This window comes from Solanum lycopersicum, chromosome 3 (genome assembly GCF_036512215.1).
Source record: "Solanum lycopersicum chromosome 3, SLM_r2.1".
In the NCBI taxonomy this organism is placed as follows: Eukaryota; Viridiplantae; Streptophyta; class Magnoliopsida; order Solanales; family Solanaceae; genus Solanum; species Solanum lycopersicum.
In genome coordinates, this window is record NC_090802.1 from 2160148 (window position 1) to 2185457 (window position 25310).

The 25310-nt window shown below is 33.4% G+C and overlaps 5 protein-coding genes and 1 pseudogene across 5 annotated transcripts; all 6 read left to right on the forward strand.

Annotated features, from left to right (window-relative positions):
* Positions 1–133: 133 nt before the first annotated feature.
* LOC109119694 (G-type lectin S-receptor-like serine/threonine-protein kinase SD1-29) lies at positions 134–4192 on the forward strand. Its single transcript, XM_019212598.3, has 7 exons — positions 134–2131; positions 2218–2334; positions 2508–2701; positions 2777–2987; positions 3060–3297; positions 3400–3550; positions 3621–4192. Exons 1-7 carry the CDS (start codon positions 811–813, stop codon positions 3921–3923), a joined length of 2535 nt encoding a protein of 844 aa, XP_019068143.3. The 5' UTR covers positions 134–810; the 3' UTR covers positions 3924–4192.
* A 586-nt stretch (positions 4193–4778) lies between these two features.
* On the forward strand, positions 4779–6374 carry LOC109119695 (putative disease resistance RPP13-like protein 1). Its single transcript, XM_019212599.2, has 4 exons — positions 4779–5093; positions 5223–5278; positions 5340–5878; positions 6094–6374. Exons 1-4 carry the CDS (start codon positions 4779–4781, stop codon positions 6372–6374), a joined length of 1191 nt encoding a protein of 396 aa, XP_019068144.2.
* Positions 6375–6665: 291 nt separating this feature from the next.
* Positions 6666–7794, forward strand: LOC138347335 (putative disease resistance RPP13-like protein 1). Its single transcript, XM_069295454.1, has 2 exons — positions 6666–7116; positions 7217–7794. Exons 1-2 carry the CDS (start codon positions 6666–6668, stop codon positions 7792–7794), a joined length of 1029 nt encoding a protein of 342 aa, XP_069151555.1.
* Positions 7795–7935: 141 nt separating this feature from the next.
* On the forward strand, positions 7936–8841 carry LOC138347336 (putative disease resistance protein At3g14460). The gene has a single exon (XM_069295455.1). The coding sequence runs from the start codon at positions 7936–7938 to the stop codon at positions 8839–8841; it is 906 nt and encodes a 301-aa protein (XP_069151556.1).
* Positions 8842–13922: 5081 nt separating this feature from the next.
* Positions 13923–21758, forward strand: LOC101252749 (receptor-like serine/threonine-protein kinase SD1-8). Its single transcript, XM_019212763.3, has 8 exons — positions 13923–14853; positions 15477–16011; positions 18713–18889; positions 19129–19319; positions 19994–20204; positions 20299–20536; positions 20629–20779; positions 20995–21758. The coding sequence occupies exons 1-8, from the start codon at positions 14083–14085 to the stop codon at positions 21301–21303; spliced, it is 2583 nt and encodes an 860-aa protein (XP_019068308.1). The 5' UTR covers positions 13923–14082; the 3' UTR covers positions 21304–21758.
* A 782-nt stretch (positions 21759–22540) lies between these two features.
* LOC101253059 (G-type lectin S-receptor-like serine/threonine-protein kinase At1g11410) lies at positions 22541–25306 on the forward strand (annotated as a pseudogene).
* Positions 25307–25310: the final 4 nt, after the last annotated feature.

Below are 25310 nucleotides of genomic sequence, written 5' to 3' on the forward strand. Positions count from 1 at the left end.
TTTTCTTTAATCTGTATTTTCTTCCTTATTCTTGTGAAACTGGTGTTTTGATGTTTGTTTATACTGGCACACTCGGTACATGTTATACTGGTCTTGGTCTAATCTCTTATCTGAATATTATAAATGACTTTTTTTCTTTTTTGGTTTCTATCACCAATTATTTTTATCAAGTCTTCCTTTGAGTTTTTGTCTAAGCATACCCTTGAAATAGACAGGTTGTACAAATTTGACAATTATTTTTATCAAGTCTTCCTTTGAGTTCTCACTGTTGCTGATTAAAGTTGTATTATGTTGTCACCTTTTGTAATATAACATAACATAGTTCTGTAAACAATTCTTCTAATTTCCAGATTCTGTCGCAGACCGCAGTAGTAATGTCTAGCGTAAAATCCTTTGGATTGTTACAACTGGAAATGCCTTTTCCTTTCTTTATGCTCTGCGAGCGAACTTATTGGTTACCTGTTACTGTTATATGTTGTGTTGTTTTGGTACTTACTGTGAGAATGAATTCTCACAAGTATTTTCTTTTTATCTTGTCAAAGCTACAATATCTTTAGATAATATATACTAGAGAGTTTTAGGTCAAAGGGAATAAATGTCATTTTCTTTGATGGATCTTGAGTAGACAATAATGAAGTAAACAATAAATGGGAGGTTCTGTGACAACTGAAACAAGGATGATGTCAAACTAGTGGTATACTTTTTAACAAAAATCTTAAACTAATTCCACTATAGAATTGGTCAAAGGATTCAGAGGGATGCTTATAGAAAGCCTAATTGTTTGAATTTCTAGAGCATCTCAGGCTGGGAATGAACCAAAAAGGAAAGAAAACGGCATGGCCAAGATGGGATTTTTTTCTGTTTCTGATGCTCGGAAGGATGCTTTTAGCACAAGTCTCTGCTGAAAGTGATACCTTAACACAATCCCAACAACTGTCACTAAATCAGACACTTGTCTCTGCTGGGAAAATATTTGAGCTGGGCTTCTTCAGTCCAAGTAACTCGAGGAGTCTATATCTCGGAATTTGGTTCAAGAATATTCCTCGTCAGAGGATTGTATGGGTAGCAAATAGAGAAAACCCACTCCCAGCTTCTGACTCAGCTGCATTCTTGAAGATTGGAGGTGATGGGAACCTCAGAATTATGGATGGCAATCAAAATATCATTTGGTCTACAAATATCTCTGTTCAGTCTAATAAGACTACTGTTTTACTAACAGACGAAGGGGAATTCATTCTTAAAGACAGTGTCTCAGGCACATCTTTATGGGATAGTTTTAATTATCCTTGTGATACTTTGTTATTAGGAATGAATATTGGATACAACACCAGGTCAGGAGTAAAACTTGTTTTATCGTCCTGGCAGGCTGAAAATGATCCATCACCTGGAAAGTTTACTATTGGACTTTCGGTAGAAATGCCACCTCAAATCTTCACTTGGAATAATTACTCGAGGCCTTACTGGAGAGGTGGCCCATGGGATGGAGGGAACTTCTTAGGTGTACCTGATGACGAAAAGGGGTATGCAAGTGATATAAAAGTAATAGTAAACAAGCAACAGGAATCTGCCTTCTTCAGTTTCAATAATTTCAATGTTTCTGATGTTATAATCCTGGTCCTAAAACCATCAGGGTTATTGAATATGATGGAATGGCTAGAAGACCTGAATGCATGGCACGTCTTTTGGGAGGCACCAGCGAATCCATGTGATGTTTATGGAACTTGTGGTCCTTACAGTGTTTGTGACATGGGTAAGTCTCCAGTCTGTGATTGCTTGAGAGGATTTGCACCAAAGTCAACTGATGAATGGATAAGAGGAAATTGGACTGGTGGCTGTGTGAGGCGAACTAAACTTCTATGTGAAATCAGTGCAAGTGGCAATGCTATAAAGGGGTCCGAAAGTGACAACTTCTTGCAGCTGAGAGAGATGAAACTGCCAGATCACTACACATATTTTTATGACTATGAGGCTCAGATTTGCAAGGAGTGGTGCCTGAATAACTGTTCCTGTGCAGCCTATGCATATCCAGATGGAGTAAAGTGCATGGTTTGGACTTCAGAACTTATAGATGTTCAGCAGTTTCCATATAATGGTGTGGATTTGTTTCTTCGTGTTGCTTCTTCTGAACTAGGTATTCAGTTCTTACCATTATGTTAAGAAGATTACAGTTGATTTCTGTTGACCTTTCTTTTGGATTTGAATTGTGACATAACATAGCTTTAGATGAAGTTACAACGAAGGCTAAACTTATCATCATCTTCACAACCGTTTCAAGCGTTCTCATATTGGCCATTTTCGGATGCATTTTCTACAGGTGGAAAGCAAAGCAAAGAGGTAAACTATATTCCTGATTTCAGGATTTACAGACCATAGTAATTATGTAGATCAGTAGTCTCAAGCTTGGCCGTGAAATTAGTTATATTGGTATAAACAAAAATGTGTTTTCCCTTTCTTTTCTTCTTTGATGTTGGTTTGTCATTTAACATTCAGGTTGCTTACCTTTTCAGCAAATAGAAGAAATAGGGTTAATGACCTCACTCCAGCTGTTAGTTCTCAGAATTCAGAGAATGCATCTACAGATAATTTGTTGGAAGAACAACCATTGCTAACTCTTCTCGACTTTGCTAAGTTGGGAATTGCAACTGACAACTTTAGTGAAACTAATAAGATTGGAGCTGGAGGATTCGGTCCTGTTTACAAGGTAATTCCAGTCTCTGAGGTGATTCACAAACAAAAACTAACACTGCTAATGTGAAAACTATTGCAAATCATATAGGGAAAACTAGAAGATGGACAATTGGTAGCTGTCAAAAGATTATCTAGTCACTCTGGACAAGGAATTGAAGAGTTCAAAAATGAAATCTTGCTAATCTCCAAACTGCAGCACAGAAATCTCGTTCGAGTATTGGCCTATTGCGTTCACGGGCAAGAGAAGTTACTAGTTTATGAGTACATGGCTAACAGAAGCTTAGATACTTTGTTGTTTGGTAAGTGGTTCCAATCATAGGTGTGCATCATACAAACATAGTGACATTAACAATGGTAAATGATACTGTCAGATTCAAAAAAAAGTTATCAGCTTCCCTGGACGAAACGTTTCAACATGATTCAAGGCATTGCTCGAGGGCTTCTTTACCTTCACCGTGATTCATGTTTAAGGGTCATTCACCGAGATTTGAAGGCAAGCAATGTTCTCTTGGATGATGAAATGAATCCAAAAATTTCAGATTTTGGATTGGCTAGAACTTTTCAAGTAACTCAAGAGCTAGCAAACACTAACCGGATAGCAGGAACATTGTAAGTACCTCTACTAATTCTAACAAAATATTTTCAAAGTTCCTGCATTTTCTTTCGTCAAACAAGTTCATCATAATCGAAAATACTAACACGTTCTTGCAGCGGTTATATGTCACCAGAGTATGCAATGGGAGGACTATTTTCTGAAAAATCTGATGTCTACAGCTTCGGCGTATTGCTACTAGAGATTGTCAGTGGAAAGAAAAACAGCGGATTTTATGACCATGAAAATCATCTCAACCTTCTCAGTTATGTAAGTGAAAAATCAGCAGGATATCTTGCCACTAGTTATTCTCACAAACTTACAGTATAAATGATTTCAGGCATGGAAGCTACAGACCGAAAGCAAAGAGTTAGACTTAATGGATAAATCAATTTTGGACTCAAGTTCCTCTGCAACAGTTCTGAGATGCATACATATTGGCCTGCTTTGTGTCCAGGATCATGCTGTTGATAGGCCATCAATGCCGTCTGTTGTTCTTATGCTAAACAGTGAGACGGATCTGCCTCTACCTAAGGAACCTACATTTATATTTCAAAGATGGTTGAATTCTGATACTCAATCGCAAATCAGCAAAGCTCAGTCTGTTAATGATATTACTGTCTCTGTGGCCGAAGGCCGATAATCAATTTAATGTTTCTGATCATGTGAAAACTGATGCAATAACATTACTTACCGAATCTGTATAATAATGTGTACAGATAATAAAGCTGATTCTTAGTGTCTGAATATGTAGTTACCATAGTTAGGTCATTCTCTTTATGGAATGTATGAAGAGACATTTTCTATGGTGCTTGATGAACCTCTTGTTTGGATTTGTTGTAACTCATTCTTTGTCTTGTTTGGTTTGCTAATAAATTTCTGATGATTTTTGTCAGAAAGTGAACCTTAAAAGATTTTGCCAGAAGACTTTGGTCTTATTTGTTAAAAATGCCATAAAACAAGCATCAGACTCATTCATCATCTTTGCTAGAGTGGGTTTAGAGTCCCACATTAGCTTTAAGGATTGAGTTAGGCCGAGGTGTCATATCATTACATGGTAACTGAGGGGAACCGAGCTAAAATGGAGTCTAACCGAGCTCTGTCCAGTCCTAAAAGTGCATAATTGAGGAAAATATGCAGTACTTAGCAGGAGAGGGAGGATAGTTAAAATTCCCTTTTATGTGTCATCCCTTTTTTATGAAAATATTGTCATACTTCCTTATTTAGAAACGATTTTGCTTTAAAATTCCTATGACTTGTTTTTGATCACATGTTTTACTAGTTTCTTTCTTAAACTCCGAACCAGTGCCACATAAATGTTGGTAGCTAGTATGTCTCTTTCATTTTGTCCAGCATGAAGTTGACTCACCAACTACTTAGTAAAAGTCTTTGCTGTAAAACAAAGTTCATCCAATACCCTTTCTGAACACTTAACAGTTTCAAAATTCTCTTAACACTGTCTTAATCTTTCTCTAATTTCAATCTGATAAAGGTAGCCATGATTTGGTGCGAGGCAGTGTTATTTCCAGCTCTGAAGGTTCTTTTTGACAAATTAGCTTCAGGGGATATCTTAAACATACTTAAAGTATGGAATGTGAATGAAATGTTACTTGACAAACTTAAGATTTCTTACTTTATCAATACAGCTGTTCTTGATGATGCAGAAGAAAAACAGTACCTCAATCCAGCGGTCGAGACTTGGATCGATATGCTCAGAGATGCTGTCTTTGAAGCTGAGGATATTCTTGATGAACTAGCTACTGAAGCCTTGAGATGCAAACTAGAGCCAGATTCTCAAAAATTTTCTCAGCAGGTGTGTAATAGTTGGAACTTTATCGGTATGAAATCAAGAATAGAAGAGCTTATAACTAGACTAGAATATATTGCAAAACAAAAAGATGTTCTTGGTTTATAAAGTAACAAAAAGTTTTGTTATGGAAAGATGTGCAGGGGTACTCCAAGTACTCCTTTGTTACTTAGATCACATGTTTATGGAAGGTATACTGAAAAAGAGGAACTAATCGAGTTATTGGTTTTGGATTTGTGATGATACAAATAGAGTTGCTCCATTTTGTGTTATTCCTCTTATTGGTATGGGAGGGATTGGGAAGACAACTCTTGCTCAGATTGTCTATAATGACAAGAGAATTTGTGAGGAGTTTGACGTAAAAGTGTGGACTTGGGTGTCTGATGATTTCAGTGTAGCAAGTATAACCAAGTCATTGCTTGAATCTGCTACTGCAAAACCCTTCGACACGAATAGTTTGGAAATTATTCAGAATGGTCTGAAGAATCTGTTCAGCAGTAAGAGATTTTTGATTGTTTTGGATGATGTATGGTGTGAGAGCTGTGATGACTGGAATGAACTTTTAATCCCTTTCTTCGAGGGAGATAAAAGAAGTAAAATAATCGCGACAACACAAAATGAAGGAGTTGCATCAATCACTGGAATGCTTGCACCTTACCATTTGCAGGAAATGTCACATGATCATGCTTTTGGTGTTCGAGGCATGGAGATGAATCCGAGATTGAAACAAATTGGAGAAGAGATTGTTAAGAGGTGTAAAGGCTTGCCTTTAGCTATCAAGACTCTAGGAGGTATGTTGTCTTCGAAATTGGACATTACTTATTGGACTGAAGTCCTGAATAGCAATTTATGGTATTTGCCTTCCAAGAAATGTTCTGTTCTACCATCTTTAAGATTGAGCCACCATCATCTTCCGCCAAATTTAAGAAGATGCTTTGCATACTGTTCAATATTCTCGAAAGGGTATGAGTTCAACTAGAAAGATTTGATCTTGCTCTGGATGCAGAAGGGTTCTTGCAGCCAATGGCGCAGATAACTATGGAGGAAGTGGGAAATGGAAATTTTACTGAACTGCAATCGCGGTGCTTTTTCCAAGAATCCACGCAAAATAGATCTCTCTTTGTGATGCATGATCTAGTACATGATTTGGCACTTAGTGTTTCCAGGAGAACATGTATTCAGCTGGAGGAAAATTGGAAATGCAAATTTTATGAGAATTGCGAGAAGGCTCATGCATTCGTAGTAAATACGATGTTTTCAGAAAATTTGAAATGCTTAGTGAAATGAAGCGTTTACGCACATTCTTACCTTTAGCATCATCAGAAGGAGCTGAATTCTGTTATTTAACAAAGAAGGTACTGTCTGATATTTTGCCTAAGCTAAGCTGCCTTCGGTGTTATCTCTGAGCTATTATTGTATCACTGAGATTCCAGAATCCATTGGATTTTTGAAACATGTTCGCTTCCTCAATTTTTCCTACACAGAAATCAAATACCTTCCTCAGTCAATCAGTTATCTTTACAATCTACAAAGTTGCTACTACGCAACTGTTATTATCTCATTGAGTTGCCTGCTGACATGGGGAAACTGCTCAATCTTCGTTACCTTGATGTTAGTGGAACTGTTTTACAAAAGATCTTGCTTGGTCTGGACAAATTGGTGTGCCTCAGGACATTACCAGAGTTTGTTGTGGGTTGTAATGTTTCTAGTAATAGGACATTAACAGAGTTCACAGTAGATACTAATAATGGTGGTACATTCAATCAAGAAAGTAAAGGTTCTGGTATAGGTGTTTTGAGTAACTTGTTTCACCTTGAGGGTTCACTTTCAATACTGAATTTGGAAAATGTGGATAACATTTGGGATCCGCACGGAGCTAGTTTGATCACTAAGAAACACCTTCGCGAGTTATTGCTTCAACGGAGTGATAGTTTTGAGGACTCAGAGAAGGCTAGAATGGAAACTGATGTTCTTGAGCTGTTAAGACCCCATCATAATATAGAGAATGTTACGATCAAGGGTTACAGTGGTACACAACTCCCTACTTGGACGGCGAGTCCTTCATTCCACAAGCTGGTTTCGTTGAGTTTAATCAACTGCAAAGGCTGTCGATTCCTACCTGTCACTAGGTCAGCTTCCTTCACTCAAAAATCTCATGGTTAAAGGACTAAGTGAGGTAAAAAGCATCGGTGATGAGTTTTTCGGCTATACTTCAACCATATTGACCCCTTTTGCATCTTTAGAGACTCTATCCTTTACGGATATGTTGGATTGGAAAGATCAGTTACTCGGTTATGATGGGGACAGAGAAGCATTCTGTACTCTCTTGGACCTTCACTTGGAGGAGTGTCCTAAACTGCGGGGAGAATTACCTGACGTCCTTCCTTATCTAGTAAAGCTTGTGATTTGCGAGTGTCAACAACTGGATTCTTCTCTTCCCCGACTTGCACAACTAAATGAGTTGGACTTAAGGAGTTGTCATGTTAGGTTGATTAGCCGCCCGCGTGTGGTAACAAAACTCACTTCATTACAACTGTCTAATCTTTCAAATGAATATCTACCTGAATGTTTCCTAGCATCGCTTCGGCATCTGGTGATTAGGCATTATGACTTAGTAGTGTCCCTTTCCGAGGAAGGGCAGAATCTGCCTCGCAGATTGGAGTATGTAGAACTGGAGAACTGTCATAATCTGCAGAAGTTACCGTAGTTACTTCATACTTAGACATCCCTTGAAGTAGTAATAATCACAAATTGTCCAAGGCTGGAATGTTTTGCAGGAAAGATATTTCCTTCAAACTTAAAAGACCTTGCCATTCAAGGATGCAGTGTTGAGTCTTTACCTGAAGTTATGATGAACAGTATCTCATCTCTCGAGTATTTGTCCATCCACGGGTGTTTAATGCTAGCTTCTTTTCAAAGAGATAGTGAGTTGCTTCCAACCACATTTCAGCATCTGACAATCGAGAAATGCCCGAATCTGGAGTTTCTGCCTGAAGGGATGATGCACATCAACGATACATCTCTCAAAGTATTGGAGATTTTCGATTGTTCTTCTATATCATCATTCCCTGGAGGCCAACTGCCAGACACTTTGAAAACACTCACAGTTTGGAACTGCTTCAATCTCGAGGCATTACCTGATATCAGAACCGAAACAATGCTTCTTGAATCTTTACGAGTTGGGAACTGTACAAGTCTGAAACACTTACCTCATGGCTTGAACAAGCTGCTGAATCTAAGTTATTTTGAAGTTGACGGTTGCCATTGTATCGAATGCTTTCCTCTAGATATCCTTCCACAAAACCTTACAAAAGTACTAATCATCGACTGTGAGAATCTGATGTTCCTTCCAAAGTGGATGCAGAATCTTACATCTCTTCAAGAACTTCAGCTATCGAACTGTCCATTAATCACATCTTTCACGGAGGGCGTTTTTCCTACTACCCTTGTGTCTTTGGATGTCAAAGATTGCAAGAATCTTATGCCAATGTCTGAATGGGGATTGCATAGGCTTGCCTCTCTTAGAAGGCTGACAATTCATGGGATCAGTTCAAATCTTTCTCATTTTCCTCAATGGTTGCTTCCATCAACTCTACAAACACTCAATATAGTTCAGTTATCAAATCTTGAATCTCTTTCTCCCTGGCTGCAAAAAATCTCACTTCACTCGAAAATCTCAAGGTCAAAGATTGTCGAAAGCTTCTTTCGTTGCCAAAGGAAGACATGCCACCAATGCTTTCTTATCTTGAGATAAGTGAATGTCCCTTGAGTGAACAGAAATGTGACTTGTCCAAGATTGATCATATCCCTTGCACTGTGATGTAGGATACAAGATGGATTTCTGATATTTCGTTCTGTTTTATCTAGTTCACGATCTTATGGACGTGCTTTGCATGTGTATCTCATGTTAACTAGTTCAAACGTTTTGAAACAAATTCAAATTTGTTATAAACTTGTTTTCATGTTACAATTTCGGAACAACATCTTTTAGACTGAGAATAAGACACTAGATTTAATGCATAAAGCACTTTCGCGCTCATTTTCCCCTGCAACGGTGATGAGATGCATACATATTGGCCTGTTTTGAGTCCAGGACCACGCGGTGTATACGCCATCAATGTCAGATGTTGTTCGTATGCTAACCAGATGTTACTGTCTCGATAGCAGAAGGGAGATTAGTTTCATCTAATAAGCTTCCTAATACGTAGATAAACACCTTAACTTGGTCTCAACTGAGAACTGAACTACTCAACATTGAGAATGCATATCCTATACACATCAACTTGTTCTGTTGTGTCTCATCGACAAAACATATAAAGTTTGGAGATGTCTAGATGAATATTTTGTAAGTTGATTTTGTTTTGGCCTCAACTTACTACTGAAAATCCCAACATTGTGAATGCATATTTTAGACACATCAACTTGTTCACATTGTGCCTATTTGACATTTAATACTGACGTGACACGTAAATTTTGAATATGTCTTGGATGAATATTTTGTAAGTTGATTTGTCTTTGCTATAATATCTATTAATAATGTGAAAACTATGTGATTTAGATCAAAAAATTGCTAAGTGTGCTTCAGTGTGAAAGAATTAATACCTGTATTATTCAAAAAATGACTTTTGATTGACATGATACTAATAATAAATTTTTAGACACCAGAGATTTGGTTGAAGTCAAAAGAAATTGACAAGGACATTACTCACTTTACAATTTAATCTTCTTGAATTAAATGTTCATGTGTATCTCACTTCAATTTTCAAGAAAGTCTTTGTGAGGTAGGTACGCTTTTACTTATTTTGTTTCAATTTGTTTGTTATACTTTAATTTTACACAATTTCGTGGTCTTAAACGTTATTATATGAAAAAGTTAAAATTAAAGATTATGTTATTTAAAAAGAAAAAAAATATTCTTTTTTACAAACTAAAAAAAATAAGCCAAATAAAATGAAACGTAGTTATTATGTTTTATACCATGATGCCCCTATAGGCAGGGTTGGAGCTAGAAGGGTGGCCGAAGGGGGTTTGGAGGAAATCTTTTGTTATAAAATTACATTATATATAAAAGACAGAAGGCTAGATATACATTTTAACTTTTGTCGTGAACTAACAGTTTAATACTTTAACTTGATACGAATATGTCAGATGAATAACTTAACTTTAAAAATGTACGTCTAGGTAAAAATTGGATTTGACTTTTGAAAAACAAGGCCACACAAACCTCACCAAATCAATGGATAATGAGTTGATGACCCCACTAAAAGAAAACATTTTTTAATAAATTAAGTGAAATAATTTTATAATCTAATCATAAAAATATTTATCTAATTGTTTACTAGCTAAAAGTGAGAATAAATTCAAGAAAATTAAAGTAATTTAGAAATGACTTTTTTTTTTCTTTAAAAAAACATAAGGTGTCAAACAAAAACAGTTGATCAAAAACCACTGCAGATATAATATATTGTGAAATATTAATGTAAAAAGTAGCAACAGTCTGCTCTCACTATTGGCAAATTAACTAATTTAATTTCGACTCATTCTATAATATATGGTCCATGCTCAATATATATTATATATTTAAATATAAGATATATTGTTTAATCTTTTTAAAAATGGAGTTGGCTAGTTATCATTCAAATATTATGATCAGAGACAAACTTATAATGTTATATATGAATATTTATGAATTCAATAATTTTTATTTTTGTGATTCTGTATTCATATCAGAAAATTTATTAAATATATATAATTTTTTAATTATATATTCAATAATTAAATCGATTCATAAATTCAATTATAAAATAAAAATTATAAATTTTAAATTTTAATTCGATTCTGTTACACATGTAACACCACTATGACACGCCTTGGAGAAAGAGTAATCGAATTTCATATGGTCTAATATCAAAAAAATTAAATAATAATAAACAGATCATTTAAGAAGACTAAGTCATGTTTGGCCCACAAAGATTATTTTTTAAAAAAAAAATAATTTGTTTGGTTACCAAAACCATTAATTTTCTTCATAAATTTAAATAATTCAAAAAAGTTTAAAAGAATAGAGATTATTTTCTGTTTCCATATCTAACGATACCAAACCAATATTTTATAGGGATAAATAAGCTACAAAATTTTTAATGTTAAAATTTATTTTATTTTGAAATATCTCCATTCTTTTGTGTAATGTTCAATATATTCATCCTCCTACCACTATTAAAATATAAGAATTAGCAATTGTATAGCTAAATATTAAAAAGTTTTGTATGCTAATTTTATTTAATGACACATTCTCTAACGGATTGTTTAAAATTATATTAATTACGAGTTATTTAGTGAAAAAATCCAATAAATTTCATAGCTAAATATATTACTTTTATATTCATGTGAACTATAATTCTTTTGATTAACTTCTGGAGAAAAGTCAACATATATATAAAACATTACTCCAGTGTATATTTTCCAAAAAGAAAAATGGTTTAGTTTATTTAAATGATTTATTTAGAAGCAAATTTAAAATCATTTTAAAGTCTGCATGGTCATGGATTAGGACCAATATTTTAAAAAGGAGAATTAATGTGAAAACAAACTAACTCGATATTCGTATTAAAATTTGAATTCAATTAATTTAACACAAACAAAAAAGTGATTCGAAAAAATAAAAAAAGATTAATTTAATGATTAATCAAAATAAATATATAGCTTTTAATATTTTATAAAAAAAATAACTATAGCAGCATTGATTTAAGAAAATACTGGATAAAATTATTCGAGTGACTTTTCTACTATAAGATAAAATTAATAATATTTTAAAATATAATTATCACTAATTAAGTGATCAAGAACAAAGACACCAAAATGATGGCTTTAGACCCCATTGTTTTTTTTATCTGTGTTCGTGTTGAATGTTTTTTATTAATTTATTTTTGAGACATATAAGATCAATTAAGGGAAAAAATACTTTTTGGTAAGATTTTGTTTTAGATTTAAATATAAGATCTTCAATTTTTTAGAAAATTAATACATTATAAGTTTCATTTTTGAGATTCAAATTTAAGATCTCTATTTTTTAAAAAAATAACCACATAAAAATTTACATTTTAGAAAATATATATGAAATAATAAGAATACGTTCACTAATTAAAATTAATTTTATAACACTAATTTTATCGAGCCGCTTCTATGAGCTATTTGTGTGGGAACTTCCAATGCCAAAATTTCTTTAAAAATAAAATAAAATCCGTGAAGGACGTGGAAATTTTTTTTTTCTAAATTATATTTATATATGTACTTACTCTCGTTGACCTTTAAATTTCAATTACTTTGTTCACAAACTTTTGTTTTGGACTATATGATTTATTTATTTTTCCATCCACTTAATTACTTTCTTTTTAATTTCTTATTTGGATTTATATTTATTTGGGATTTAACTAATTTAGCTATTCAGATTTGTGTTTAAATTTTTTATTTTAAAAGTAAACACTTTATATCAAAGTATAGTATATTTATGACTGAAACCTAAAATCTTTTATTAAGAATGAAAAAATATTTATTTATATCTACACGTTAATAGTTTCATCTTTTTTTTTTCTTTTTAGAAAATTAATGTATATAATTTAGATAGTATATAATTATAGTGTTGTTAAGTATCAACTCTTCTATAAGATACCAGTTATAAGGACGATTAAGTTAATCGAGCAGATAATATTTCCAATAGAGAATTATGTATTAAAATTCTTTCATTACATGTATATTTTTTCAATTAAAATTGTTCAGAGAACGCACACTCGTATAATAGCGACTTCCGATTTTAAAATAAATAAATAAATATCAATTCTAACTGAATTGATCTAACTTAACCTACCCACTATAAATTACAACAAGCCAATTTGACTTTGAAAAGTGGGGTCTAATCTATTGTGGCTTTAAACCCCTCTCCTCCAAGTGGAGTTTAATTAGGTTGATTTTATATATATAATGCCTAAAAAGTTTTTAACGAAAAAATATTTAAAGTAACTAGTTGTTATAATGATTTTGCATACAATAATTCATAAGTACTTTTTAAATTTTAAAAATTATTTACTAGCATCAATCGGCAAATTAAAATAAGTGATGTTGTCCAAATTATAATTATAATGATTAGTTAATTGATATCTAATGCAAATTTGGACATTTTTTGATATAAAATTTGAATTTTTTCACTTTAGAAAAAAGTGAACAAGTAACAATATTTTTAAATAAACAAATCTAGACACTTCAAATTTGGCTACTGCTTAAAAGTTAACGCTCTAATTCCGAATATACCATCTAGACATCTCAACTCATTTTCATTATGTCAGTTAAACACTTCAACTTAAAAAATAATCATCTAAACACTTCGAAAATTCATTTGTCTTGTCACCGCACCTAATGTCCACGAGACACATTAAAAATAAGTTAAAGTGTTTAACCGTCTATTAGAACCAAATTAAAATATCTAAATATAATTGTTTTATACTTATTTATGTATAAAATGAATGTATAATTACGCCTAATCAAAATAACTATTTCCTCTGTTTCACAATGAATGACCTGGTTTGACTTGGCACGGACTTTAAGAATATAAAAAAGACTTGAATCTTGTGGTCCTAAATTAAAATTAGGTCAATATACAAAACTGCTCTTTGATCTTGTGACTTAAACATATCACTACGTGGAAAACTGAAATTAAAATATTATAAAAAAAGAAAAAGTTCATTATTTTTTATATTAACGAAAAATGAAATGATATTATTTTTTTTAAAACAAAGAAAATAATAGTTATATATATATACCACTAATAATCCAGAAAGAATCAAAACGTGGAGTGTTGTGGATTAGGTGTTCAAAAAAAAAAAAAACTAATATTCCTTTCCATTTTCCTAACAAACAAAATTTTAAAAAAATAATTTTTTTATAAACAACAATTACTAATACATAAGCTAACAAAAACCCAATTTTTTTTTTGGAGTCAACAATGACAAACATTAACACCAAAAAACACATTTTTCATCTACGTTCTTCCTTCTGCTTTTTTCTAATTTCACAAATCGTCGCAACAGTAGCAACAACAGATAATACGATCACGATTACAAATCCCCTTACCATATCGAAAACTTTAGTCTCTCAAAAAAAAAAATTCGAATTAGGATTTTTCACTCCTGGTGGTCCAAATTCAGACAAATGGTACGTCGGAATATGGTACAAAGAAATCAAAGAAACGACTATCGTTTGGGTTGCAAACAGAGAAAACCCCGTCATCAATTCATCGACGTCCCCTGTGTTGAAAATAACAGAGGATGGACGTCTAGTTATTGATGACGGAGATGGAAACTATACATGGTCGTTGAACTTATCAAAAAATAATACGACATTTATCGCTAAGTTATTGGATTCAGGTAATTTCGTCGTTTTAACAGAGAATGAAGAAATTATGGTGTGGCAGAGTTTTGATTATCCAACGGATACTCTGTTACCTGGAATGAAACTTGGGTGGGATTCGAAAACAGGGCTTAATAGGAATATAACATCGTGGAAATCGCCATTTGATCCTTCCAGTGGTAATTATACGTTTAAACTTGATGTTCATGGTTTGCCTGAAGCTTATTTGACAAATAGAGATAAAGTTTTCTATAGAAGTGGACCTTGGAATGGAGTTGGATTTAGTGGTGTACCAGAAATGAAGCCAACAGATATTATAGTTTTCGAGTTTCAAATGAATAAGGATGAAGTTTACTACACTTTTGAGGTATGTAATATACGTTTCCTTCACGTGTGAATCTGATTCTTGATGGGTGACGTTATGTTGAGTTTCATATTAGTAGTGGGATGGATTGGGGGTAATTTTCACTTGTTGAAATTAACTTAGGTTCAATGTTTATTTCTTAACATGGTATCAGAGTCAGACTCGTTTGATCAATTCTTTGTTTATATGATGTTAGTGGGGTTAGCGGACTTTTTTGTGTTCTTATAACGATTTTTGTGTAATCTTCACCTTATAACTTTTGGGGTATATATGTCTCTTCACGTGTGAGTCTGATTCTTTTTTTAAGTAACGACGAGTAGCGTTATGTTGAATTTCATGTTAGCAGTGGGATGGGGGCAATCTTCACTTGTTGAAATTAACTTAGGTTCGATGTTTATTTCGGTGTGAGAGTTTGACTCGTAGGATTTATTCTTCATTTATACGATGTTAGTGGAGGTTAGGGGACTTTATGTCTTTTTGTACTGTTTTGAGTAATTTTCACCTTATGAGGTAGCTTTTTGAGTTGAGTTAGTTTTAACATTCATTTCTTAAATAACAGATGTATATATACTCTGATACCATTTTGTAAAAACGTGTTTTTACTTATTTAATTATGTTTTTGATAGGTGCTTGACAAGGAAATATGTTCGAGATTGTTAGTGAGGCATAACGGTTTTTTAGAGAGGTATACTTGGATTCCGACTAGTAACATTTGGAACAAATTCTGGTATGCCCCGAAGGATCAATGTGATTTTTACGAAGAGTGTGGTGTATCGGGAATTTGTAACGCGAATCTATCGCCTGTATGTAAATGTCTAGTAGGGTACAAGCCCAAAAATCAAGTGGCATGGGATTTAAGAGATGGATCAGATGGATGTGTTAGATATCATGATTTGGATTGTGAAACTGATGTTTTTAACATATTGAAGAACATGAAATTGCCGCAAAGTTCAAGTTCATTTGTTGATACTAAGATGAATTTGGAAGAATGTGAAAAAATGTGTAGGTACAACTGTTCATGCACGGCGTACACCACCGCGAACGTCACGGGTTCCGGTTCCGGTTGTGTCATTTGGACTAAGGAATTAGTCGATATGCGCCAATATTCCGCAGCAGAAGGTGGACAATTTCTCTATGTTAGAGCTGCTTCTTCTGATGCTGGTACGTTTTTCATTTTCATCTGATGTTTGATATTCATTTCGAGACTCGATTATTTTAAATTGCTATGAAAAATACCTTTTTGAGGTAAAATAGTACTGCATATTCATAATTGCGAAAAATATGATCTAATTTCTTGTTTAATCTTAAACCTGAGACCTCTGATTATAGAGGAAAGAGTACTATCTTATGACTATTCTTATCTTAATTTAGTAGGAGAGAGTTGAGTCGAATTCAATTTAATGGAGTGGTTGGGTGTTGGTAGAGATATATATGGAATTTTTACGTATTTGTTGGTTGAATAATAATATTAATAATAATTCCGTCTCATTTTTCATGGAGTTCGAACTTCATATTTTTAATTGATTAAAAAAATGATTGTCTAGGTAATTTTATCTCTTTATTTTAGAAATTTGAAGTAATATATTGAGTTGGACATGTGAAGATTCGCCACGTCACACTAGGTTGTTAGTGCGCCCTTGTTGAGATTTTATGAGATTCTGGAACGATTGTGTAGATGAAGTAGTTCAATATTTTATTTTAGGATATTCTGTAGGTGATAGAGTTCGATATTTCATTTTTAGAAAATTCTAGAACGATAAATAGTGGAGTTTGATATTTTACTTTTAGGAGATTATAAAATGATCGTGTAAACGATAGAGTTCGATATTTTGTAATGAGAAAAAAGATGCTTGTTAAAAAAATCTTGTTATTATATATTTAATGTGAGTAATTAATATGAAAGTAGTTAGGTGCTATACTTTGAAAAAACAAGAAGCTAGTACATATTATCATTGGAATAAGCAAATTATAATTAATTAAAGTCCATTGACTCTCGACAAAGACTTGAAAACAGCCAACTATATATTCATATATATTATCTTGCAATATATTTTATTTGATATTGAGAGAGACAAAACATATTCTTTGTGGTAGGCACGTTTTAATTTTCACATAATTTTCCTTTTCTTTTTTTGAATTATTATGCATTGAAATAGAAAAAAACATAAACCAATATATATGAAAAATACCCTCAAAAGCCCTAAATTAGTTAATTATATGATTTACCTACTATTAGGTGTTTGATATATTTTTTCCTTTTTGATTAGATTGGGATAGTTTATTAGTTAGAAAATAAAGTACCTATATCTTAGGCCTCTAGAATTAATTATTTTCCATTTCAAAAGAAAATTCTACTAATACCAACCCCCCCCCCGGGCCCCCCTTTTTTAAAAAAAAAAAACTTTTTAGCAGTTGATATAATAATAATAAAAAAAAACGAGTATAAAGGTACATGCCTATCTTTATTAATTAGTAATTAGTTTGATGTGAACAGTTACAGCCTTACAGATTCACGTGAACTTAGTAGCTTGTATTCAAATTCTATAAATATGTAAGATCAATTACTGATTAACATAAATTTAGTAGATTTTATTCAGACCATCGTTTTTGTTGGGGTGAAGCTATAATAAGTCTGTAGGCAAGTTTTGATATAACATAATAGCTTTGATCTATACTCTATTTTTGTTTAAAAATTCACTAATCATGTATAATTTATTTATGAAGAACTCAACAAGCTATTTTTTCTAACATTTATAATTCATAAATTCAAAATTTTAGCTTCAACTCTTATCATAAATATTAAAACTTTAGCTTCAACTCTTATCATAAATATTAGAAAATTTTAAATCTTAAATTCGATTCATTATAATTTAATGCTTACCTATAAAAAAATAAAAGGTGAGAAAGGGATTTGAAATTAAAACATAGTCATAAAGTGAACAAAGGATGTGTTACCTTTTCTAATTTTGTATTTTGTATTGCTAACGCAAATTGTTGCGTGACATAATGAAAAAATACATTAATATTTTGCTGCTTTTATTGATATATTTTCATCAGGATTTCATATTTTTTTGAATTATTAATTATTTTTAAAATCTTGATAATGATGGAAAAACTAAAATTGGTTAACAATTGGTCCTAAAAGTTAGGTGTAAGTTCACACAAAAGATTCTTTTTTGAAATAGATAAGAAGAAATCAATTTTTTGGACCCACTTTATATTCCAAAATAGTCATTTGGCCGATTAATTTTCAAATTTACAAATAGTATTTCTACTTTTAATTTTTCATAAGGTTTACTTTCATATTGTAAATATAAATTAAATAATTTTGAGAAGGACAAAAGTCTTTAGGTCATTTTGAATAGTGAACAAGTTAAAATATAAAAATAAAATAAATTTCTTTAATATATATGTATTGACTTTACATTGGATAAATTAGGATTAATAATTGTTTTGAATTTCATCCTTAGATTTTCTAAAGGACCTTGAAAGGGTATTTTGGTCATTTTTTGTATTTTATTCGGAGATTATTATCCGCATTAAAGGCCGTTCACAATTACCATGTAACGACTAGTCTCATAATCGAACTTTTAATCATGCAGAATAATATAATGTCACATTTCATCTCGTGATTGTTATCTGTTATTCCAAAAATGTAATAATTATTAATTTATGTAATGTGCACTAATGTTTTCGGATTCATGAGAAAGGAAACTTGACCTTCCGTTCATTTGTATTTTTCGTTCAATTCACACCTAGTTTAAGTTACTCAATCGCGATAAATAAATAATTTTATGACTTTACTATAAAAAAAAAAATCACAACATTGATGGAAGACTCATTTTTATATGTTAATTTTCAGCAAAAAGTGGAAATGTTGGATCTGAAGATGGTTCTGGCAAAACAAAAAGAATTGCTATGGCTACTGGAATTACAGCTGGTGTTGTTCTTGTTCTAATTGGAATTGTTAGCATATGCTTTTTATCAAAGAGAAAAAAATTATTGGAAAGTCCAATAAGAAAAAAAACAGAACAAAGAGGTATGTTATTATAAGCCCATAATTTCGATTTCAGTATGTATTCGATATTTACTTTTAAGGCATAATACATAAAGAATGCACATCTATACACACCACGACTCGTCTTCACTATGTCTGAATGATCATTTTGTAAGTTGAAATATACGTTACTCAAAGTTAGAGTGTTCAGTCGTCAGTTGAGGTTAAGTTAAGGTGTCTATCGATGTGCATTCGTATTTCTTACACTATTTTTGAACCAGGCTCTATTGAAAGAAGTCAAGATCTTCTAGTGAACACAGCTATTATTCCAAGTAAGAGAGATATTTCCGGGGAAACTGTCGCGGACGAGTTTGAATTGCCATTGTTTGATCTCAGTACCTTAGCTGTAGCTACTGAAGATTTTTCTGATGCAAACAAGCTAGGCCAGGGTGGTTTTGGTTGCGTTTACAAGGTAAAGACGCTAAAAAAACAAAAACTTATGTTGCTTGTATTAGTCAAGAATGTCGTCATATCCATGTCAGATCCTCCAAAAATACTATACTACGGGGGATGTAACATGGGTGCAGTGACATTTCTCGAGGATCATAGCAATACATCAAAAAGTAGTCCTTTTTTGCATTTACAAGTTAAAGCTGATCATGTATCAGTAAAAAGAACCTATGCTGCTCAGACAAGACAAAAATGTGATTGCATGCACTCGTGTCAGATCCTTCAAAAATACGTCACTTTGAATGACTGATCTAACACGGGTGCAATTACATTTTTTGAGGATCTGAGCAATACATGAAAAACTAGTCCTTTTTTTTTTGGCATTTACAATGTGAAGCTCAACTAGATGTGACAAAAGCTATGTCGGATCTGACACGAGTGTAACAACATTTATTTTTTTAGGATATGAGCAACATATGAAAAACTAGTCCTTTTTGCCTTTACAAGGTAGATGTGAAAACAACGTATGTTGTTCGTATCCTACAAAAATATCATTGCACCCTTGTCGGATCTTCCGAGAAAATGCTTCATTTTTGGAGGACCTGACACGAGTGCAGTGACATTTGGAAAGATGGATTCCGTTTTATTGGAAAGTGTGAAGACATTCAACAAAAGAACATCTTTTTTTTAAATCAGGGAATAATAGATGAAGGTCAAGAAATAGCAGTGAAAAGGTTGTCAAAGAATTCAGGCCAAGGAATAGAGGAATTCAAGAATGAGCTAAGGTTGATCGCAAGACTTCAACACAGAAACCTCGTTCGTCTTCTTGGATGTTGCGTTGAGATGGAAGAGAAAATGTTGATATACGAATATATGGAAAATAAAAGCTTGGATTCAATCTTATTCAGTAAGTCGTTTTTCGTTCATTACATTCTTATGATCAGTAACTATGTTGTATATGTGCTATTGGACTTCAAATTTAACAAATATACGCGTCTCAGATAAGCAAAAAAGCTCGTTGCTAGATTGGCAAAGACGATTTAGCATTATCTGTGGGATTGCCCGGGGGCTTCTGTATCTTCATCAAGATTCAAGATTTCGGATTATCCATCGTGACCTCAAAGCAAGCAACATTCTCCTTGACAAGGAAATGATCCCGAAAATATCAGATTTTGGCATGGCACGGATATTTGGAGGCGATGAGACCGAAGGAAATACAAAGAGAGTAGTTGGAACCTAGTAAGTAGAATTACATCATTCCTTATAAATCATTCATGAAAAACACTTCGAAATAGTGTTAGTAAATCGACTTTTTATTTCTCTTACTGTAGCGGTTACATGTCTCCTGAATACGCGATGGATGGTCTATTCTCTGTTAAATCAGACGTTTTCAGCTTCGGAGTTCTAGTGTTGGAAATTGTAACAGGGAAGAAAAACAGAGGATTTTATTTTCAGAACAATGAAAGAAACCTTCTTGGCCATGTAAGTACACCAACTTAGTCATCATTTCTAACAAAGACGGAACAAAATTTTGAGTTTATGCGTTCTGAATTGGTGGGTTCTCGATAAATTGTTTATGCATATTAAGTAGATTTCATAACATAAATCCCCAAGGCTTTTACTAAAGTTGCTACTGAGTTCTGTCGAACCTATAACTTTCTCTCTAGTCCGTCCCTAAATGTATAATCGCTATGCAGGCGTGGAAACTATGGAGAGAAGGAGGAGCCTCAGAACTACTCGATTCATCAGTTGGTGAATCATTTTCTCCATGTGAAGTAATCAGATGCATACAAGTCGGGTTATTGTGTGTTCAGGAGCAAGCAGAGGATAGACCGAACATGGCAACCGTTGTATTGATGTTAGGAAGTGAAACCGCGACAATGCCTCAGCCTAAACACCCTGGTTTTTGCCTCGGAAGAAGACCTGTTGATGAACACTCGGAAACTATTTACGAAGAAACTTTCACTGTGAATCAAGTTACGATTACCATGCTTGATCCCCGGTAGAGTTAAACGTTCAGACAGATCATAGGCTTGCCCGGTTCTACGTGACAGAACAGAAATCAAGGCAAATTCTGCTGATGGGAGTGTGAACATAGAGATTCCACGACGAATGAATCCAATACATGGATGATGGACCCCTGCTGGCAAAAATGTATATATAGTACATTAGTCGACAACATCAGGAGGATCAATAGTGTTTTAACTTACCCTCGTATAGTACATTAGTACTACAAGTGGTTAACAATTTTCTCTTTGTACACTTACCTTGATTTGTTTTACAAAAAGAATTGTTTTTTTTTGGTAGTTAATTATATAAGTAGTCTTCTTTCTCATTTTATGAAATTGTGAAGTTTCATTATAGATGAGTCTTTTTTTTAAAAAAAAAAAAAAGGTGATTTTTTTGCTATTGTACATAAACCTTGTTATATATGAATAAAAAGATTGAAATGTTCCTTTAATATTTCTTGATCATAGATTTCAGAGCTAGTATCTATTTGAGGTTCTGCATTTTTAGAGTAAATTCAACTAAAACTTTATCAACTCTCCTTTTTTGAAAATTACATGGTATATATAATGTCAACTTTTAACTACTTTTATGATTCAACTTATTGATATTGTTGAGTACTTTTTGTTCACGAGGGGAGATCTGTCCAAGTCTATATGAGGAGACAAACTCTCTACCGGTATAGGACTTGTTAACACTCCTAGTGTTTACTCCGTAAAGATATGACATCTGAGGCTAACTCAACTTCAAAAACTAGCTTACAAGGGGAGGTCAACTCTCTACCGGTGTAGGACTTGTTAACACTCCCCGCAGTCCCAAATGTTAACCGGAGTGGGAACACTTATTTTCTGGGTTGACAAGTAACTAAAACGAAAATATTATCTCTCAAATATTTTTATATATAACTTAGAAAAACACTCTGTGTTACTAGTAGAAAATGTCTAATTTAGACGGCTAAATTTCGTAAGATATTAACAATTTTCTTAATTTTTAAAAATCTCGTTTTCCAGAACATCTCAACCAACCAAACGATAAAAAAGAAATTGAAAAACATTTTTCGAAATCCATTACAACACACATTGAAAGCCTTTAGGACCCCACGAGTCTCCTACGTCAACAATTAACTACACACAGAAATCAGATAACAACAACATGTGGTACAAAAATAACACTTAAATTCACTACGTTGAGGGTAGCTGTGCTTCATTAATTACAACTAACTTTTTTTTTATTTTACCTTGGTAGTACTACTTCAACTAGGCTAGCTCAAAATATTATAATCATGGATTTCATGTACTAAAGCTAGTGGTTCGATTCATGATTTGAATTTTATGAGTCTGATACTTGTTTGGGTCGATCGATCGAACCATTACTTGTTTTAAATATCATGTATAAGACAAAATTGTTCATTTTAGTAGTAGTATTCATCTTATTTTATGTCCAATTTTGTACTTCCAATGATACAATTTCTTTAAACAAATCTGTAAAAGATGGAGATTTGTTAGTTTCTTCAGGAAAATTATTTGCTCTTGGTTTCTTCAGCCCTGGAAATTACTCCAACAATCGATACGTTGGAATTTGGTACTACAACATTCCTGAACTAACTGTCGTTTGGGTCTCTAATAGAGAGAACCCTGTACGGGGTTCTCTCTATCGACCCAACAGGTAATCTTGTAATACTAAATCGAAATACCAAAATATTCTCCTGGAAATTCAATATTTCCTCTGCTCAGCTATTGGATTCAGGGAATTTCTTGTTTTTTCATGACACGAAAAAGGAAGTTGTTGTATGGCAAAGCTTTGATTATCCTACAAATACTATACTTCCTGATATGAAATTTGGGAATGACAAAAAAACCGGTTTGAACCGGTCTTTAACGTCGTGGAAATCGATGAATGATCCTGGTTCAGGGGAGTATGTTTACAAGATTGACATAAATGGACTAGTACCTCAAGTTTTCCTGTATAAAAATTCAAACAGGATATGGCGAACCGGACCCTGGACCGGTCTAGGTTGGAGTGGTGTACCTGGAATGAGGCCTGGATTTATATTTAGCAGCAAATATGTTGACAATGAAAGTGAAGTATCTGTGACATTCACTATGAAGGACTCTGTTATCTCGAGATTAGTACTGAACGAATCGGGGATGATGAGTATATTGAACTGGCAAGAGGGTGTGAACAAATGGGTACAATTTTGGTCCGCCCCTGAAGACTCGTGTGATGACTATGTACATTGTGGAAAATTTAGTACTTGCAACTTGTACAACTTGGGTGAATTCGAATGTAAATGTTTTGTTGGGTACGAGCCAAGGGAAAACCGGTCATGGTACTTGAGAGACGGTTCACAAGGGTGCTTGAGATTGAAAGACGAGAACGTGTGCAGAAATGACGAGGGGTTTGCTAAATTGAGTAATGTGAAGGTTCCAGACACTTACAATGCGCGATTGAATATGAGTATCGGGTTGCAAGAATGTGAGAAATTGTGTTTTGAGTAATTGTTCTTGCTCTGCTTATGCAAGTGCTAATGTTAGTATTGGGGGAATTGGATGCATCACTTGGTATGGTGACTTGATAGACACAAGGGAGTTTACAGATGGAGGACAAGATTTGTATATCAGAGTATCTGCATCTACTTTGGGTAAAATTTATATCGAGTTAATAACGCGTGATCATCCTGTCTAAAAAGTACTTAAGCGGTTAGAAAGATTAATACTTTTATTTACTCAATTATGTTCTTGTATCTCCCTGAGCCAAGGGTCTATCAGAAACAATCTCTCTACCCTCCTCACAAGGTAGAGGTAAGATCTACGTATTGGTTTTTTTTTTTGTTGTTGTTGTAATACATCCTTTCGTGTGTGAGAATGACTATTATCTGCTCTGATACTAAGCTTAAGTACATAATAGTGTGTGTTTTCTCTAACCAGTTGAGTTTTTAAATAAGATGGTCATACACGTCAACCAGTTGTTAATGTTTTATGGTATTGTGTTACACAAAGTATTACATTTTTGTTCTTTCAGCTCAATTCTCGAAGAACAACAGTGGTTATAACATGAAAAGAACCATAGCAATTGTGACAATCTTCATTGCTGCAATACTCATGGCGCTCTCGTTTGCTTGTTGTTTGGTAATAAGGAAAAGGAAAAGAGGTAAAGGGTACCCCTTAATTTCTTCGTGTGTATACTTCTTTATTGAACCCCCTTAGTAAAAACTTGGCTCCGCGTCTGAGTTACTTAATGTACAGATAAGGAGGACCAATTCACCAGTTTGAACACTTTGACAAAGAATTTAGCATCCTATGAGAACTCTTCAAGAGGTAATGAGATGGATGGAAGTGAACAAGTCGATGTGTTAATCTTCGATCTAAGCACTATTATTTCTTCCACTGATGATTTCTCTGATGCTAACAAACTCGGAGAAGGAGGCTTTGGTAGCATTTACAAGGTACAATAGCTACTGACTTCTTACTCATTTGTTGAGCCAATTAGCTTACATTTTGATTTCAGGGTCAGCTAAGCAACGGCCAAGAGATAGCAGTCAAAAGACTTTCGAAAAACTCAGGGCAAGGAGTGGAGGAATTCAAGAATGAAGTAACGTTAATCGCGAGAGTACAACACAGGAATCTTGTGAGGCTTTTTGGATGTTGTATACAAAGAGGAGAGAAAATGTTGATCTATGAATACTTGTCAAACAAAGGTTTAGACAGTTTTATCTTTGGTACATACATACATTTCCAGATAGTGTAACAAATATTTTTAAAAAAATAGGCATGTTACTGATGGGTTGCTAAACTATGCATTTCGAATCGTGTATTTCAGATAAGACTAAAGGGTCACTGTTAGATTGGAGAAAATGATTTGACATCATCGTTGGAATAGCACGAGGATTGTCATATCTGTTAGGATCGAAAATAAGCAGGTGTAAATGCGGAAGCTAGCAAAACAAACCTCGAAAGACCACGAGTAAGAAGACAACGAGAAATATACCAAAAGACACAGAGATTTA